We start from the raw sequence: 18651 nt of genomic DNA, 5'->3' as shown, positions 1-18651 counted from the left end.
ATTTTACAGTTGGAATAAAGATGACTTGGCCTGCCCAAGCCCACTATGGAGAAGTAGAATTTAAAGTTAATTCTCTGTAGTCCTTGTAAAGCTTTTGACTACAGGTAGATGTTTACTCTTCAGCAAATTAAAAAAGTGAAACACATAATGCCTGAGAGAATCCCCAAACTTGTAGTTGGTATAACAGCAGTGGGCAGATTACATAGTAGACCAACCAGTTGCATAACATTCCAATATCCCTATCCTCATACACACACCAATACATGAGCACAGGACTAATAATAACTACAAAGCACAACCCTTTCAGTGACTACACTTACTCTCTTCATCCCAAAAGAGAAGCCTACAAGACTATACAGTGATTTTTTAGAACCGGACACTGCACAGAAAACCAGATTTTCAGGTCTGAAAAAAACCCCTTAGTTTACAGGCAAGTATTACTACGTACACAGAAGCAAACAACTAGGTGTGCAACTGAACACACAAATTTGCATATGTGCTCTAACACCTGAGTAATGCAAGTATTTTTCTTCCAAAGATAATGAAAAAAAAAAAGTTAGTAATAAACTTGGTGACACCCCTAAAGAACCTACAAACTTTATGAGGATGTTCTTATGGAAAAAAGCTAAAGGGCAGCAGTGCTCTGGCACATAAGAAATATTCTTCATGCATAGAATAGTAAAATAACTTCTTCTTTCTGCATTTTCCCTTGCAAAGAGAAATCCTTTTTTGACCCTTGCAAGTAGAGCAAATCATTTACAAAAATCTCACATACTGACTTAACATTCTGAATCACTGACAAGACTCAGTTTTAACTTAGCAGATCTAGAATGAAAATTTAAAAAAACCATGCAGCACTACTTGAATTCTGCCCAGAGCATTTTAAAACTTCTGCTACAAGAAACAGTGAAGAATTAATGAGCCAAAGCTGACAAATAATTGCAAAGTGATAATCTGCTGCGGTGAGCTTGGCTTTTCTTCGTCTACTCTTTAGACCCCATCTGTAGGTTCAGGAAGAGAAGACAGCAGTACTAGGAGCTGTGAGAAATCAAAGACTTTGTGTGGGTGTATCAGTCAGTCAACACTGCTGAGCACCCAGGTCATATCTGCATAACCCCAGAGACTCCCAGGAAATCAACAGTATATACAGTTGCTGCTTTCCATTATCTGCCCTCACTCAGGTGGCCAAAGATTAAAGCACTATTTCTGAGCACTTAAGGGATGCAATTACAATTTTAGTGTGGTAGGTAAACCCTCTTCCTTGGCAAGTGCATCCTATTGACCTCTCCAGTTGCATGAAATCAGCATTGTTATGTATTGCCTTTATTTTTTAGGCATGTTTTAAAGCATTTCAGTCACTCCTATTCAGAATTCCATTCATTATTTTTATTTGCCCAAACCTCTTAGATTCTTTCTGTTCTCTTCAAAAAGCTGAGCTTTTTTCCTGTGTGTTCTCTACATCCCAGAACTCTGGCCCATAGGCAATGGAACCCAGGTTGTCAAACCTGATAGGAAAATCACTTTACAGCAAGGGCAGAAAAAACAAACTCTTTGCACCCTACTCATGTAACACTGGCTCTGCATTTCCACCAGAAAAACTGAACTACAAGCCATTAAAAAGATTCAGTCCCAGTGAAAGCAAAGGGAAACATGAAATACTTCAATCAGTTTAATACTTTATGCTGTAGCTCACAAGTGGTAAACACAGAAAAGTTATGCCAAGGAATAACATCTCCTTGCATAACATCTATGAACAGTTCTCCCAAACATACCTCAGAATGACTTCCTATTCTTCCAGAGGTTTTCAGAGTATATCCATTATTACTAACAGCATGAAAATAACGTCCCGACAGGGACAACACCATCCTATTTTTACCGTCCTTTGATTTTCACACTTTAAAGAATAATGAACATTATTTCCACATAAGTAAAACTCAAACCCCACTTTTGACTGGGGGGATTGATGTGTGAACTCCATGCCAGTGAAAGGTACTATTTTGAGCAGCAGCTAATGATTTATGTAAGTAAAAAGAACCCTCATTGTTAAACAGCAAGGGGAGAAAAAAAGTAACCTCTCCTTTCTCTGTAAAGCAGAAATCAGGCCAAAAATAGATCTTGAAAGAAGTATGTACATGTGAGTATTATACATTCACAGAGAAAAATACAGTTAGGATGGATTTATTTCCTGGAGAAAAAAAGTGATGTTTCTCTTCATGTCCTCATTTCCTGGAGATATTAGTATCAGATATAAAAAAGTTCCTTGCATAAAACTATTGAAAAGTGGACACTGCTACACTTACCTTCCTGCTAAAATGAAACCAATTTTAAATAGATAAATATATGCAAATAAACACAAACAGAAGACCTAGCCTTTGAAAAAAGTGAAAATAAAACAAAACAATTGCTTATTTCAGACTTTTTTTCCTAGGACCTGAAAAATATATTCTAGTTTCTCTGTTCCATCTCTCTACAGCTCCTTCATTATGCTTAATTTCGGAAAATTTTCAGCGGCATCCAGTGCATTCTCACATCAAGGCTATGTGAAACAGCGCATTTTTTATATCCCACCTGGGAAAAATCTTCAAAGAATGAACATGCACACTTTCCTTCAAACTACTTTCACCATGACAGTCATCTGTTTATATATTCAATATGAAAGAAATACTTAAACACTTTCAAATTTCTGGTAGCATTAGGCATCTCTGATCACTTCAGTTTTCCCAAGTACTATTTGTTACTTTCCTGCACAAGGCTTTATCTGATTTAGAATTTTATTTTTGCTTCTGAGATTCATAACCACATTCCAGAAATACACTTAGAAATTAAAGAATACTGCTAAAATTTACGTGAAGTAAAAATGAAGTAACTTATGGCTTGACAGTTCAGCACAGATGCTTTTGTAATCAATATTTGGTTTTCACATGGGTACAACTTTTCACTCTATGTCTAAAAAAAATAGCTAAGAAAAAGGACAGCAGTGATTATGCAGTGGGCAAATAATTTTATTTACACAGTGTCCTTCATTGTTCAACTGTCCTTAAGCACTTCACAAAACAGCAAGCCTTCTAGGTGTACTACCATATGGGAAAATACAGCAGCTGTTCTGTGAGCTACAAGAGCTCACCTCTAACCAGAGGAATCTCATTCTGAGTGAACACAAGGCATTTGAGAAACATTTACTCTGTTTAAGAAAATCTGGGGGTATAATGCTGCATGTACTTAGAATTCTTAAGTATAAAATAAAGCATGGGAAATCAGTGCTGTAAGTGCATGGTGGCTGCAACATGTCTCTTCACTACAAAAACTAAAAGTAGCCCCTCATATCTGAAGTTTAGGTTGCATTTCTCCTATCACACCTAAACCCTATATATAAACAATGCAAAACTCTATGCAGATGGAAGAAATTGATTTCCTCTTAAGTACTGAGGGCCAGAGAGCTCCAAAGTGACTGGTGCTTGTACACTAGACAATACACTAGAGGAGACTAAAGAAGGGAAATTTTATCCTAAAATCAAAGAGACATTCCCAGAGGTGAAACCTTTTTTACTAAAAACTTATCCTTTGTAAGGAAAAGTTAATCCTCTCTGGCAAGCCACAGCCTAACTTTTGCAGTTCTTTGTCTTCCACTTCCACCCTATGTCAGCAGCGCTAACCTGTTTCCGTCGTCGGACAAAGCAGACAATGCTCACCTTTGGTCTCAGTAACAAGCTGGATAAAGTTGTCTGTCTATATTATCATTTCCTCTCTTTCTGCTGCTTAATAGCTGCCTTTTTTGTCTTTAATGAACACTGTGGTACAGATAGGCCAGACATAATCCTGCAGTAGGAAAAAATGGCAGAATTTGTGCCATGAAAGCACAAAGCTCAGTTCTGTACATTTTACTAATCTTGTCTCATTGAACAAATAATTATCAACAGCATACACAGTTCTAAAAATGGAAGCTTTCCATAAGGAAAATCCTTCCTGTGTGATGAAACACACAAGTTATCAAAACAGGATGTAGAACAGAGAGCACACGTGCATCCTTACTTCAATTGTTATGGCATTAGTCCTTCCTAGCTGAATTAATCTTTGGAGGAATGTTGTTTTTTTTTTAAAACAAGCATGCTCTGTTTCTAACTCTATGAAGCCTGCAGAGACAACTGGGCACAAAAGTGAATGCAACTCAGAAAACAGTCACCTATCAAAGAACATGGTAAACTCCTAAGCCTCTTACATAAAGATTACTGTCAACTTCAAACAGATTATAGTCAGGGTGGCCAGAAAAGCCCTGAGACACAAATTAACACCTAATGCATCCAACGGTTCAATTATTCCAAAATCTGCAGAAAAGGGTTGAAGACAAGTTATCTCTCATCTCATTAGGTACACTTCATGAGTGGATAAGAGCAGTTCTCCAGTTCTCAGATTCAGAAACAAACAAGCAAGCAAGCCACACCTCTTCCCTCTGCTCCACCCTACACAGACACAGAAAGAAAACATTCATTTTATAATGGCAGAGTTTATTTACATTACAGAAGGTTTACACAAGTTGAAAAGTTGTTTCAACGGGAATCCAACAATCAGTGCTTTTGTCCATCTTCAAAGAAAGGGATGATTTTTAAGATTTCATGATACACCTTCAGAAGACCTTGATGATCACTTGGGAAAAAAGTACCAGGAATCAACTAAAACAAACAAAAAAATACAAGAGTGACATTAGTTTTATACAACCAGACATGCACAAATACTTGAAAAAACAACATTCTGCCCTTTCAGCTACCTTCCCTCCCTTAACAATACTGCTATGTTAGCAGTATTAGCTGTGTTAGCTCTATTCTCCACCCTGTGAAAAGCTTGGCTTCAAAATAATATCTGTTCATTTTAACTGTTAAGCTGTACCAATCCTACAACAAGTTATAACACTGTTGTAACCATTCCTGGAAAGCATCACAGATCAGGCAGATGATGTTCAGTTTTCTGTCAGAGGTCTGAGATCTAATACTTTGGTAAATAAATGCTATTTATTGGCATGCCATATAAAGGCAAATGGAATGCAACTTGCTTTCCCATGACATGGGCTACACAGATGCTGCTTCTCAAACAATTTGGCACTTGGCTCATGACTAAGTATAACTTGGTATTTCTGTAACTCCCTCCATCTCAAAAAGCACATATGTCCTCTCTATAGCTCCTGCCAATAGAAAAATCTTTTTTTAAAGTAGTTAAAACTGAAAATGTAGGATGCATTATTATTTCTTAAAGAAAAACACATGCTCTGTTAACATGAAAAAGTCATAACAGTGAAAGGATAAAATTTTGTCTTTAGAACTTAAATAGTAGGTATGGAAATGTCCATTTTAGGAAAATGAGCTGTTTATTTGATTACTTAGCTACTGTGAGAAATGGACAAAAACTAAGGCAAAGCAACCTATCTCCTTTAAAAAAGATAAATGCCAAGCATTTGCCTTGCATGGTCAGTAAGAGAAAAATTTTATCTTCTTATCTTTTTATGTGGACTACACTTTAATTCAAAAGTAATCTTCTCCCACAGAGCATTCATGGATTTCTGTTCATGTTCTATTTAGCAGAGACATGCAATACCATATGACAGGATATAACTATTATAATTTTCATATACACAAAACTGCCTTTTTGCAACAAAACAGTTTTCATGTCAATTTTTAAAGCCAGCAATTAAGAGAAGTCGTATGACATCTGAGAAAAAAGATACCTTCTGGGGAAACAGGATCTCCATTCATAAATGCTGGTGCCTAAAAAAGATTAAAAAAAAGATAGGAAAAAAAAACCCAAACCAACATTTCAGTACTTAAGGTTTCACAGATAGCACCCAAATTCACAGGTACTTTAATGCTCAAATCAAGAGATATTAACTAAACCAGAATTTTGTTGTCCCCACAGGACAATATTCTACCTTACACATTTCTCACCCTCACTGTACCAAATCTCTTTGTTGCTCATAAATGACAAAACAAGCACATGAAAAATGAGTGATAGATTAACACCTTAACCTAATGCAATGGGGATTTTTGATGACTGTATCACCTTCGAGAATAACCGGATTTATTGTTTACATCTAAAGAGTATAATAACTAGAAAGGCATTTTTACATGTTTCACTGTCAGGTATGCATGCTAATACATACACACACATACAATTTACATTAAAGACATGCAAACAATTTAAAATAAATGTGTGATGATACTCTTTTACAATTCCATTTTGACAAAACAATTCAGTTCTGTAGAAAGTGACTAATTGTTTTAAAACTCAGGTCTGGCATTTCAAAGCTGGATATGCCACTATTCAATCACAGGAGTGCACAGCCTGTCTTGTCCTGTAACTTAAAGGACAAAATTAAAGGCACTTTTAACACATCTGGAATCACCCTGCCTCATGATGAGGATGTAACTATTTTCCACTGCCCTTCCTCAGCACAGCAGCACTCAGGCTGAGCTGCACTGGTGTGACACAGCCTTCCTGAATCTGGGCAAGCACAGGACTCCAAACACTGAAGAGAACAAAGCCTGTGAGGAGGGAAGGAAGAAGCAGGATTCTTCTTCCCACTTTACCCAGGATAATGACCTGCATAGGGGGGGACTGGTCTGAAAGGAGGTACTAGTATGACAAACATAACCCAGATCATATCAGTAGAATACCCCCTCTCTTTCCAGCAAAACCCAAGCTTTATCTCATAAGGCAGGGAGATCCAGAGGCCACCATTTATAAGCAGGTGCCTGCCACTTCTGCTCAAAAAGCTTGAGATAAGGACTCAGTACTTTCTCACCGTGACCAGATCAAAATCTCACATCACTGAACCAAGTATCTCTTCACTACACAACACTTTCATCTGGAACACCATTTAAAAATCACATGAAGTAATTAATTAATAAAAATAACCTCCAGACTAACAACCCCACCAACCTTTTGTTTCACAACTGGCCACTACAGAAAATTCTACCTTTACTAAATCCAAATGGAAATGTTCTCACAGCAAGTGTGCAGGGAGAAGGGCAGTAAATAAACTTCTTTTGCTTAGATCTGAATTACTCAAAACACATCAATAAATACACAGATTCAAATTTGGCTGGAGAATTCTTAAAATTATCAGGAAAAGTCAAATATTTTTCCCTGTAAAACACTGTTCTGCATTTTATCAAAAGAGACAATCTAGCAAAGCCTTCCTAGCTCACTTTCCAGTATTATAAGAAAGAATTATGTGATAAGTCTGAGAAATATTGCTCTACTAACTATATATAGATTGTCTTGGAGATTTTCCAATTTGCAAAGTCCTCAGCAGCTTCTTCACAGAGCAAGAAGTTCTTAGGATTAATATTAAACAAAGTCTTGGTGGTTCTGGTCAGTTTTACAGATGGCAATACTTAAAAGTCTGACATAAACAGTGTATCTTAGCATTAACATTCATCTACAAAGCTCTATGACTCCTGGGGTTAGTGTGCAACATCAACTGACACTGGAGCTGAGACACAGACGAGACAACTTTCAGAGGCTAGAGAACACCAGAATTTTTCACTATGTAGTGTTAAAATTCATCTAGATTTGTAGTTGCAGGGGTCTGGTGTAATTTTGGCTGGTTCAAATGTTCAGTATGTGTTCTTACATGCACAGGTTATCTTCTATCTCTTTGGAATTGATTGTCATGGCAATTCACCTGCTGTGGAATTGTTCTTAGTTTGCTCCCAATACAGATGACAGTACACATGCCAACCATCTAGAAACTCTCTCAGTGGAGTGGAAATTCCCCAACCCAGACAAGCCATTCTAGTTCCTCATCTGTAAAGTAACAAAAGGTCAAATAATTCTGAGAGCAACTGGACTACCTTGGGAACCACCCAGTCAAAATCTATAGGAAATTCTGATTAGTGCACATTTGGTAAGGATTTGAATGTTTTCTATTTTGTTCTGTTATAGTTCTCTTGCTCATCATAAAAACTCTTCCACAGCAACAGTGAGTGTTGCCTCTTGGCTTTTGGAGTATTTGGATTTTTTTGTTTTGTTCCGGAGTTTTTTTGAGAACTCAATATATCTGATTTAAGGCAGTAATCACTCACTCAAAAATGCTGCAACTGAAATCTGACGCTGGAAAAAGAATTGTAGGGAACCAGCTCTCACTGCAGAAAGAGCTCAGAAATTTTAATGTAGCTGAAATATGTTTCTTACTGTACTTGCATACAAGATCTGCTTCAGCTTTCATTATTTTGTTTTTATCCAGGACCTAATAGATGGATATAAATTAGAAGAAAATGTGTCTGCTTTTAGTTTAAATTAAAAAAAAAACACCAAAAAAACAACAAAAACCCAAACAAAATCCTCTGCAAACACAGGCAGCTTTTATTTGAAACCACCACAGCCATTAAAATTCTGCAGCAAACACTCACGTACTTTCACTTCAGTGTGAAAGAGATGAATGTCTGACAACCAAAGCATGCAGTGCAGTGTATTAGACAAAAAGATACCTGTTTAAAATGTGCAAGTCAACCTCCCTGCTTATATTTAGAGTTCAACTGTCCACGATTCCTATTTCAAGGCCATTTTACTTTTTTAATTATTGCAGACCAGCAACTGCATGCAGTAGGAACAATATTTATAACTGAGTATTGCATATTTTCCCTGTCTGGAAAGCACGAAGAGGCAGCACTCTACAAAGATGTAATTAAAATACTTGGACTGAACTGAAACAGAATGTTGGAAAGGAATATCTGGAAACAACTTCACTATCGCTTAAATGAATGTGAGGCACAAAAAAATACAGGAAGTCATACTATTTGATAAGAAGGAAAGCTTTCAAATAAGAAAGGCATTACAGTTAGATACAAGGTATCTATTTCATGAACTGATTTTACTAATTTCCTCCCCTCCCTGAAAACCAAAGAAGAAAAAAGGATTTGTTATTGAGAAAGTAAGACATACCACTCATTTAATAATTATTTATCCTGCATGCCTCAAAGAGCAAAGAATGCAAAAGGAAATATTCCTTTGCACATTTGTCACAATTCAAAAATATTTGGACATGAAGTTTTAGTTACATTTAAAGATTCATAGTTATTGTAAATTTGAAAGTCAGAGAAGGTAAATACTTGCTTATACCTGTGCCTGACATGTCTAAAATCATATTTGAATTCCAAAATGAGTTTTTCTTTAATTTAAAATTTACAGTCCCATTAATCAACATTCAGAAATGCAACACAGTACTTTAAAAGAAGTACTGAAAGCAAGGTATCTGAATAGGAAAAAGTTTGGTTTGACACACCTTTATTACCTAAACCAACATTTCTTTCCAATCCAGAGTCTTATTTTCTTGTGACAAAACAGCATCCAGGACAAGACATTGTTACTAGAAATGCTGTTGGAATGTTAACTGCACAGACAGTGGACGGCGTGTCCTTTGACACCTGAACTTGCACAATTACTGTGACTGTTGAGGTGAAACACTGGGTGCCCTGGCAGCCATGCACACATGCAAAGTACCTCATGTGGTCATGAGCACAGGCTCAGCCACAGCCTATGCTAGAAAAGAAAAAGTAATACTTGGGGGCACATTTCTGCATGTAATTTCTGGTAACCTTGCTTAATTTCTGGCATCGAAACTAATGCATTTTGAAATAGAAAAAATTCTCCTCCACTAAAATTTGCAGATAAAAGCATCAAACCTGCAGGATATTTTTCTTGCCTGAACAAGAAACCTGCATGTTTTAATTTTATGTTACTTTTTAGAATATGACATGTATTCTTTAAGAAACATTCAAATAAGCATCCCCTCTCTTACAGCATTGCATTTAATTATGCAAGTAGACAAACAAAGGATCTGTTTAGTGATTAGGGACTACAGTCAGCTCGTCAATGAGTTCTAACACTGAGTGGTAACTCATGGCAACAGGGGAGACAGAGAAGACAGCGGGCTAGATACAAATACCAGTCCATCTTGCTATTCAGGATCAGAAGAAACAGCACTGCAGAAGCATAAAAAGCAAAAGAACTCCAGCAGAACAGTAATGAACCTTCCAGAAAGAACAACTGGACCACTGCAATGAAAGGTTTCTATCACAATGATTACATTTCCCCACAACTTTTCTGCTCCTTCTTTTACTTAAATTTTTGCTTAAGGAAAGACCATTCCAATTTAGCTGTTTTATTTCAGTTTTGGAGCTCTGAACAGTCTTTTCCAATTAATCATTAAAATAAAAAAAGGGGTGAAAAAAAAGTAAATATCCTTACTGACTGCACAATCGATCGGGCATCCTCCTCACTGCAACAAAATGGGCTGCCACTCACCAGAATATTTGTGCTGAAAAATAAAATTTAAAACCTGCTTTATCCATCAAAAAAAGAGTCACACACAATTAAGTACTTATAGAAAAAAAAACTACCATCACATATAGAGCTCAGAAATGTGTATCTACAAGAGATGAGGAAGTGAAAGCCACAAAGCAATGCTGGAAGGAACAGGTGTGTAGAAGGGTGCTCTTTGTTTCTTTGAGTTTGAGGAGGTGTCTAGGCTGTGTATTCTGTATTAATGCAAGCAGCGCTCACACTCAGTGCTTCTGGCTGCTAGCCTGGGTACAGTGCAGAGGAACACAGTCAAGAAGCTAAATCCCCCCAAGAAGTCAGCAGAAATAAACTGGCACTTCCCGAGGGAGCTGAGGAACACCGAGATGGCTAGCAGAGATGATGTGAGTACAGTCCATCTCTTGTGCCTTGTAGGATGGCCAGATTTGGAGGCCAGATCATGGAAGTAACAGCAGGTTACTTCAGCAACCCACCTGTATTATCTAGCAAGAAGGAAAAGCAGGCCAAAATTCTGCTCCAATATAAAGCAGCAAATACCCATAGTATTTCCAGACAAACTATGGGACCACATCCTTAGCAGAAATGTTTCCCTATGAATCTATATCCTTTCACACCAAAAATTACTTTGATCATGAGTTTTTAAGGTCCTACAGAATAAACTGCACAAACTTCAATTCCCCAAAGCAATAGAATAAACAGTAACAAGAAGCCTAAGATTGTCCCAAAACAATTCTGAGCAAACACTCCAGGACCATTTCTCAAAAGCTGAAATAATGAATGTCACATCTACGTAATCAATACATTACTGGAGCCACTTAACAGTAAATCATCAATATACAAGGAGGAATTAGTTAATCATGATTTATTATCAATTAATTATCAAATCCATTAATATTCCTGTCATCTCAAATACAAACAAAAAAATCTAAACAGTTCATGGACATCTGCAAGTGGCTGAATAGCACTAGAATAGTACAATATGAAGAGCAAGAGATGTGACTGGATACATACCACTTTATAGTACCTCCATCAACTTTTTTATGAAGCAAAGCTTTCCAGTGTTCATGGGTAGATTTAATAATTTCAACAGCAAAATCCTAGTTTACAACAAGGAAAGATTTGTAAATTAAAATGTTATTAAACAGAAAAAAAGCCATAGAACTAGTTTATTAAAACATACTATTTCCTATGTTATTTTAAGGCACCTCCTTTGAGGCCTCATTAAATTTCCCTTTTTATGTAAAGAAACAAACTTCACTATGTATCAAATATATTGGCAACACATGCAGGACTTTCCCTCAGTCTGCAGCCACAAAACACGAATGCTACATGAAATAAACTAAATCAGCACTACGTGCTGTACAAAATTGTAGCAAGCTCTAAATGGGATCAAGTGTGTGAGCTATGACTCCACCCTTACAGATGCAGGTCACAGTTTGGGTTTCCCCTGGAGAGGCATAACTTCCATTTACTTTATTAATGCCCAATCATATACTTAAGCATTTGCAAGAACATAACATGTCAGCTGTTTAACAGTTTCTGCTTCTTTGAAATAAAAATACTGGGGGTGGGGATGAAAAAGCTTCCAAAAATTAAAGTACAATAAGCCCTCAGTGTCCAGATAATGACTGCTAGACTTGCAAAAAGCTGCCAACTGAACAGTCACATTTGTTAACAAGGAGTGACTTGGAAAAATGCCACTGGAACGCTGTGAACTTCACCAGAGCTGCTGGAGCACAGCCACAGCTGCCTCGCCACATCCCGGGTCTCTAGAAATGCTTGAGAATTGCCCAAATGCTCCAAACCAGCTATCTCAGGGATCTAGTGTCTCCAGGCCTGACATGGTCTATTGTCACTCCACAGTGCAGGAACACCTCTAAGAGCAGTTCCTGGGTTAACAGGGGAGAGTTCATGTTATCAAGCCCTACAACTCCACAATTTAAATTTGATTTAAAAGGCAGTTTTAGTGCAGGGGAGAGTCAGGGCATTTCTTTACCCAGACAAAGCATGTAAAGTTGCCTGTGCTGGTTAGAAGGCAATATGTAACTTTGACAGCACCCTGCAAGGCTGAACTGGCTGACACATGGACATCATTCATGAGAAACCTGTGAGTCTTTGCCAAGAATAATCTACATAGAGTGTGCAATACACAAGATGCAAAGCAATTTCATTCAAATCACATCAAATTTCTCTGGAAAAATCTATGTATTTCCCCCAACAAGGTCTATTCCCTGGTCCAGTCTCCGTTCAAACACTGGTCATTCTTACTGTAAGTAGTTAAATACAAAATATGAAAAAAATCTGTAACCCATTGTCTTAAACTGCATACCCTAAAACAAAAGTCAGAAAATTTTACCAACAGGACTACAAAAACAGCTGAAAAGGTAATCTGTTCATTACTCTGACACAGAGAATGAAAATGCTTTGAAAAACACCTGCAAACACACAGATGCATGTGTAAATCTCATCAGGATTAGGACTAAATTTTTTTCAGACTTTCTTTAATGACCTATGCATTTTCTCTGAACAAAATGGAAGGCAGAAAACATTATTTAATCCTAGCCTAATTAATTGTACACAGAAGTCCCTCCCATCAAAATTCATTTTGTTAAGCCTCCTTCTTTACCATTCCAAAAATTCTAGGATGTATTACAGCGCCCACATAACAGAATGATGCATTTTTAATTTTGCATTATCTTCACCTTGTTTTTAAATTCTCCATTAAAAGCAAAGTGATTTTCTGGTTTACCATCAGGAACTTTATATAATTGGAACCAGTCAACTGTAGCCTCAAGATAACCCGGCTTGTGCTTCTTGACATCATCAATATCTGTAGGTTAAAAGGATAAAAGAAAAAAATAAAAAAGACTGAGCATTTTCACTCACAGGTTTCAGAACATTAATTTTTAAAATTTTCCTAAAGAATCTGAAGCAATTTGATTTCACTAAATACTTTCAAAGTAAATTTCACTTAATTACATTTGCTGCCCATAGTTGCTGCCTTACGATTTCACAACCACACCAAGCTGGTAAACCAGTCATCTCCTACCCTTCATTAATTAAGACCCAAAGATACAATGAATAAAAGGACCACATTTGTGACAGGAGAAGAAAATTCCACATTTATCTCATTAGGTAGCTTTTGCAATACTTAGATTATTCACTGTTGCAATTTTTTCATCCAGCAACTGAAGGCGCTATGAGCATTTTTTTGATAATGGAAGAATAACTACAGAAACAATTTCAACACATAGATCTTTAAACCAGCACCTCTAAACAAAATACAGGCTTGGCTTGTCAATGTTATATTAAAAGGCACTTTTTTGCTCACATTAGTTCCAAATTCATCCCTTTCAAGACAAGACAGAGACATGCCAGGAGCTCTGAACACTAACCTGACTGATAACCTTGTGGTATCTGCATACTCACAGTGATAAAGAATTCTACCTCTACAATCCCGATGGACAAAGATGTGATAGAACACAAAAAGGAATGCATTCCATTTGTAGGACACCCTTGTGAAGCAGAGATGAACACTGCCTTGGTGTGTACAGAGAGATGAAACATCACAGTAATTCTGCTTGAAGACTATGCTGCCATATCAGTGATGCAGTTCTTGATCCACCCTTTACCTGCTGTGCATATCAAATTTTAATGGGCTGTCCTTTGGGACTACCACCACTTCTGTCACTTGCAATGGCGCAGTTGTTCTCCTTAACAAATTAACTCCCTGCCAATATGCTTACATGGAAAAGCTCTGAACACTGTTCTAATTATTTTGATGTAAAAAATTATTTCATCCATCCCAGAAGCCAAATACTTTGTAATTGGTGTAATCTTCTATTTCCTTTCTACAGTCACTTCTGATGGAAATGGGAGCTGACTTTTTACTGCTGCAGTCTACCAGCTATTTCATATCATAACCTCACTCTGTTCAGGCCACCTTCCATGGTGCTACTCTCCTCTAGTGTTTTGCAAGTCACTAGCTCATGTCTCCGTTCCTCATTCCTTCTTGCCCTCCCTCAATACTGCCTGGTTACTTCTTTATCTTCTCCCATAGGAATGCCTCACTAGATGACATCTGGTTGGCAATGATGTCTGCTAAGACACTCTTCTGTCTAACCAGTCCTATAAAATCAGAGTTGCTTAGTCCACGGAAATGATATCGAACCATGTGCTTTCCATCTTTAAGTGCCTAATTGTCTTTTAAAATTTCATTGTGAACCTGGACAAAGACATTAATGTATTTCTGAAGAGAACAGTAAGAGAAGAGAAAAGGTCTTGTGCTACAGACCATTCAATTCTCAGTAGACCACCAAGGGAGATGACATGTACACTGAACTGGGAGGCCAGACCTATGTGAGAAGACATTCTGAGTGTTAATAGGCATGTCATAGATGCCACTGGCAAATTCCACTGCATTACTACTGCCCAAAGAATAAAGCATAAAACCTTGAAGAGCCCCCTGTAAATTTTTGCTTTGCACACAGTTTTTTACAGGGCTACGTGTTTATGGGCTCAGAGTAAAACACATTTTGAACTTGGCTGCTGGCCATCTTTCTGTAGATCAGGGAATTCCACTGTCAGAATCCCAGAAAAAAGCAAGGGCACATAAGGCTGTGCTAGAGGCAGGTCTTCTAGCTGAAATACGTGTTTAAGAGCACAAAAATCTTTTCACTAGGGTGGGTGGGCGAGACCAACCAAGAAGGAATGATTTAGAAAAGGGTGGTATCTTGGTTGGAGGCCGAATACTTCATTTGGGCACTAATAAAACTGCAGCTCCAATTCAAATCAGTTTCAGGACTCCAATGTATCATCCTGTTCCCTCCAAGCAAGAGAACATCCTTCTTCCAGCCTGAGGCATTGTCATCTCCTCCTCTTCTGAAGTCGGAACTCACAATATCTAACACTTGTTGAAGAGACAGTATCTCCTCAAGTTTGTAAAGCAAAAAAGGCTGCTGCAGCAATTTCCTTGGCTCCCAGAAGTGGACAAACTCCAGACCTCCATCTCCAGACACTACTTAAATTCAAGCATACTTTCTCACACTGCTGCTCCTTTTTTCTGGTTCCTGTTCCAGCAAATGTCTCTCCTAACTCTGCTTCTTCACTCCCCCTACTTGGTTATTTGCCTCCTACTCCCCTAAAAACTGTTCATCAAAAGTGCTTTTCAGTCTACTAACTGGCACTTGGTACTTTTCTCCATCTGTTGTCCCTTATTTATAGGTTTTATTTATACTTATTTGAAGGACTCAAATATTAGGAAAGGCTTTGGGACAGACTTTCACTACCTCCTTTTGTTAGAAATTCTATCTTCATGGATAGAATCATCTCCCTGAATTTCACAGTCTCTCTACTAGAAAATACCCTAAGTAAAATTAACCACAATCAAATTCCAGCTTTACATGGATGGATTGTACTCTGCTTTTGAGGACTTAAGAAGGGGGACATTGGTTGCTTTTATTTCCTGGGTTTCTTGCAAGTTACTCTCCTTCATCCCTATTCCCTATTCTTTACTATAAAGGACAGCTACTGAACATCAAAAGAAATCTGAAAGCTTGACTTTAAAAAAAAGACTCCAGAACATCTGTATTATAATAAAGCTGGTGGCAAGGAGAAGAAAAAAGTACAACAATGCAACAAAACAAACCCCAGAAAAAGTATCCTTGCTGTTGCTTTGGAGTCAGCATGTAATACAAAATACAAGGAAAACAGCAGCTCTTGCATCATTCCTTCAACAGCCACCTCTTCAGTTCATTAAAAGTCACCACAGAAAAACCTGAAAGACAGTTTGTCTTCCACTGAAATCTAAACAGCCTCTTTGGGGTATCATGGGGGAAAGGAGAAAAACCACATTCAGAAAACAAAAAAGTAAGTAAAGGTAAAATAAAAGATCACAATAAGCAGTATGATAATTTACTACACTAATATCTACAGAGGATAGCTTCAAATTATTATGATTTTTAGAAAAGCAAACAACTTAGATGTCTTTTTTGCTGCAAACACTGTCAAGACAGTCTTTTTTGACGTTAACTGCTTATCTTCCCTTAGAGCTATGTACTCACACTGATGTTAAAGGAGCAGCATCAAGTATTTACATGGCCCAAAGCAGCTTCACCTCTGCCAGCAAGCCCTGCTCAAAGTAGCAAAGCAGGTCAGGCTCCCGCAGGTACGTTATCAGCATGTTCCCCACGGGGCTCTAAGTGGGAATTTCTCTACACTGCCTGCATGCAACCATAGGTCTTTTTTCTGGGCACCAAAGTTAAGTGCCAAGGGTTAAAAAGACACAGCGGATCACATTAAGGGTTGCAGTTCAGTGGCCATAAGGAAAATCCCTAGAGAACTGCTGCTACCTCTCTGTTGAGGGAGTGAGCTAACATGAATGCAGATCCCAATTCTAGCTGGCTTTACAGAAGAGAGCAACAAAAGCATTTGTACAAAACTACCATTTTTAGTACCACAGATGCTGCTTCTTGCAAGCAAAGCTAAAACAACATGTTTGCAGCAAGCTTTCTAAACAAGTTCTGTGGGAAGAGAGGACATATGCTTTTAATAACATCTTATAAACATTTACAGGAAGCAGCAGCTACATTCCATATAAAGGCATTTGGTGTATTTTGTGCAGCGGGTAGGAGGGAAGCCTTGGTACAGCAAATTAATTTCCTTATACTGAGTGCTTACACAAATCCACAACAAAGGTCTTCTGGGCCTCTGCTGCTTCTCTGAATAAACACACTCGCATGCAAAGGTCTGTAACAATATATAGTACAAAATATACGATATGCCTTAGTTATGCCATTTAGGGTTTGATCACTAAACCCTATCTTGAGATGCGTATTGCAAAAGCAGCATGGAAACAGCACAGTTAACTACACCAGTGCCAGCAAAAGGCAGCACAATAAAGCCAGCAGACATCACCAACTGCTGTTGATCTTTCCTGGCATCTTTCCAGTAAGCAATGGCAGCAAAACTGGCTGCTAAGATTCCAGGCCACTAAATCACCTCCCAAATGCCATGCAGTATATATGATTAGTCCAATTTGCCAAAGGAGGGCAAAGGGACCTTTGGAAAGCCAGACTTCATACACTTCATACACTTCAAACACAATTCCTGCTTCAACTGCCAGTGATTTTTAAAACTTCTTGTCCAATATGAAGATGCCACATACATTTAGACCAAATCACAGCATAAAATCATCACTCATCCCTTCTGACCCCAAACTAGAAAAGCATTAGATATAGAAGTGAAAGCCAGTATATTAAATTCAATCCAGACTATGAGATAAGCAGACAAGCAACCTTTCTACTCCAAGAATTTACTTCTCCTCCTGGCTATTTTACAGAAAAAAAAAAAAAAGAAAAAAAGCAACAACAACAACAAAATAAAGCAAGCAACCTGGCCTATTACTCCACCAAGATTTAGTATTTCAGTCTGTAAGAAGGAGCTTTTAGGGCTTTTCTCAGAGTTGTTTGGTCTAAAGTTGCTCCATTGGTCCACTAACAGCCATCTGCCTAGCAACTGCCTGAGCAGAAATACAACAGCCACAAAGACGTATCTTAATGAAATAGATACATCTGAATAAGTCTAGTTGAAGTCTAAAAGCAACTTTCTCACACAGATGTCTGCATCTGACATACCACTTATATTTGGTGAGAGATGTCCCCATGCCCACCAGAATTAAGTGTTTGAAATATTCAAACAGATTACCTTACAAAGTCAGCCCAAAAAGAAACTAAGACCCTGCTAGTCCTACTGATGACACAGCTCCCACTTAAACAGGTGATAAGTATTGCCTGTCATTCCGGGGTACTGTCACTGTAAACAAGAGTTTCTCACTGCTATGTGTGAAACAGAAAATTCTAGGTAGGGTTTCCAATTTAAACCAGTATTTATCAATAAATGCCTGCACAATACAGTCCAGTGGAGTGCTATGAATAAACAACGAGAAGCACTCAGAAGTTGTGACCTCTCAGTTCTGAGTTCTGTGAAGTCTCAGAAAAATCAATTGCACTTATGAAAGGGATCACAATCCCCGAAGGAGAATATCCCAGGTACCTGGGGTGTGCTTAAAGAGGCAAGGGGAGTTAACACACGGTGCGGGCTCAGGATGGGGTTTGTAAGTAATCACCACTCTCGCGTCTTGAAATTATCTTTTCCAAATGTTCACTGGGGGCTCTGCACATACTGAGCTGAAAGCAAATGTGATGATTCTCAGTGCAGTTGGAAATCTTTAAAAAATGGTACAGAAGTGACTGGACAGGATTAGAAGGCAACACTTAGTCTCATCTTCCCCAGGAGGCCACCTCAATAAAACAGCAGCACATCAATTACAGAGGGAGAGACCAG

The 18651-nt window shown here is 38.0% G+C and overlaps 1 protein-coding gene across 1 annotated transcript in view; it reads right to left on the bottom strand.

Annotated features, from left to right (window-relative positions):
• Positions 1-4481: 4481 nt before the first annotated feature.
• The window catches only part of PPA2 (inorganic pyrophosphatase 2), a 34341-nt gene continuing 20171 nt past the window's right edge, over positions 4482-18651 (bottom strand). The window contains exons 8-12 of the mRNA XM_021531462.2: positions 13011-13138; positions 11320-11405; positions 10237-10306; positions 5714-5753; positions 4482-4667 (exon numbers count right to left, since the gene is read on the bottom strand). Of these exons, the coding sequence (XP_021387137.2) occupies positions 4639-4667; positions 5714-5753; positions 10237-10306; positions 11320-11405; positions 13011-13138 (353 nt within the window). The 3' untranslated portion in view covers positions 4482-4638. The remainder of the gene's footprint in view (positions 4668-5713; positions 5754-10236; positions 10307-11319; positions 11406-13010; positions 13139-18651) is intronic.

Source organism: Lonchura striata, chromosome 4, assembly GCF_046129695.1.
Source record: "Lonchura striata isolate bLonStr1 chromosome 4, bLonStr1.mat, whole genome shotgun sequence".
Lineage (NCBI taxonomy): Eukaryota > Metazoa > Chordata > Aves > Passeriformes > Estrildidae > Lonchura > Lonchura striata.
Note: the sequence above shows the minus strand (reverse complement) of the source record. Positions and strands in the feature narration are given on the sequence as shown.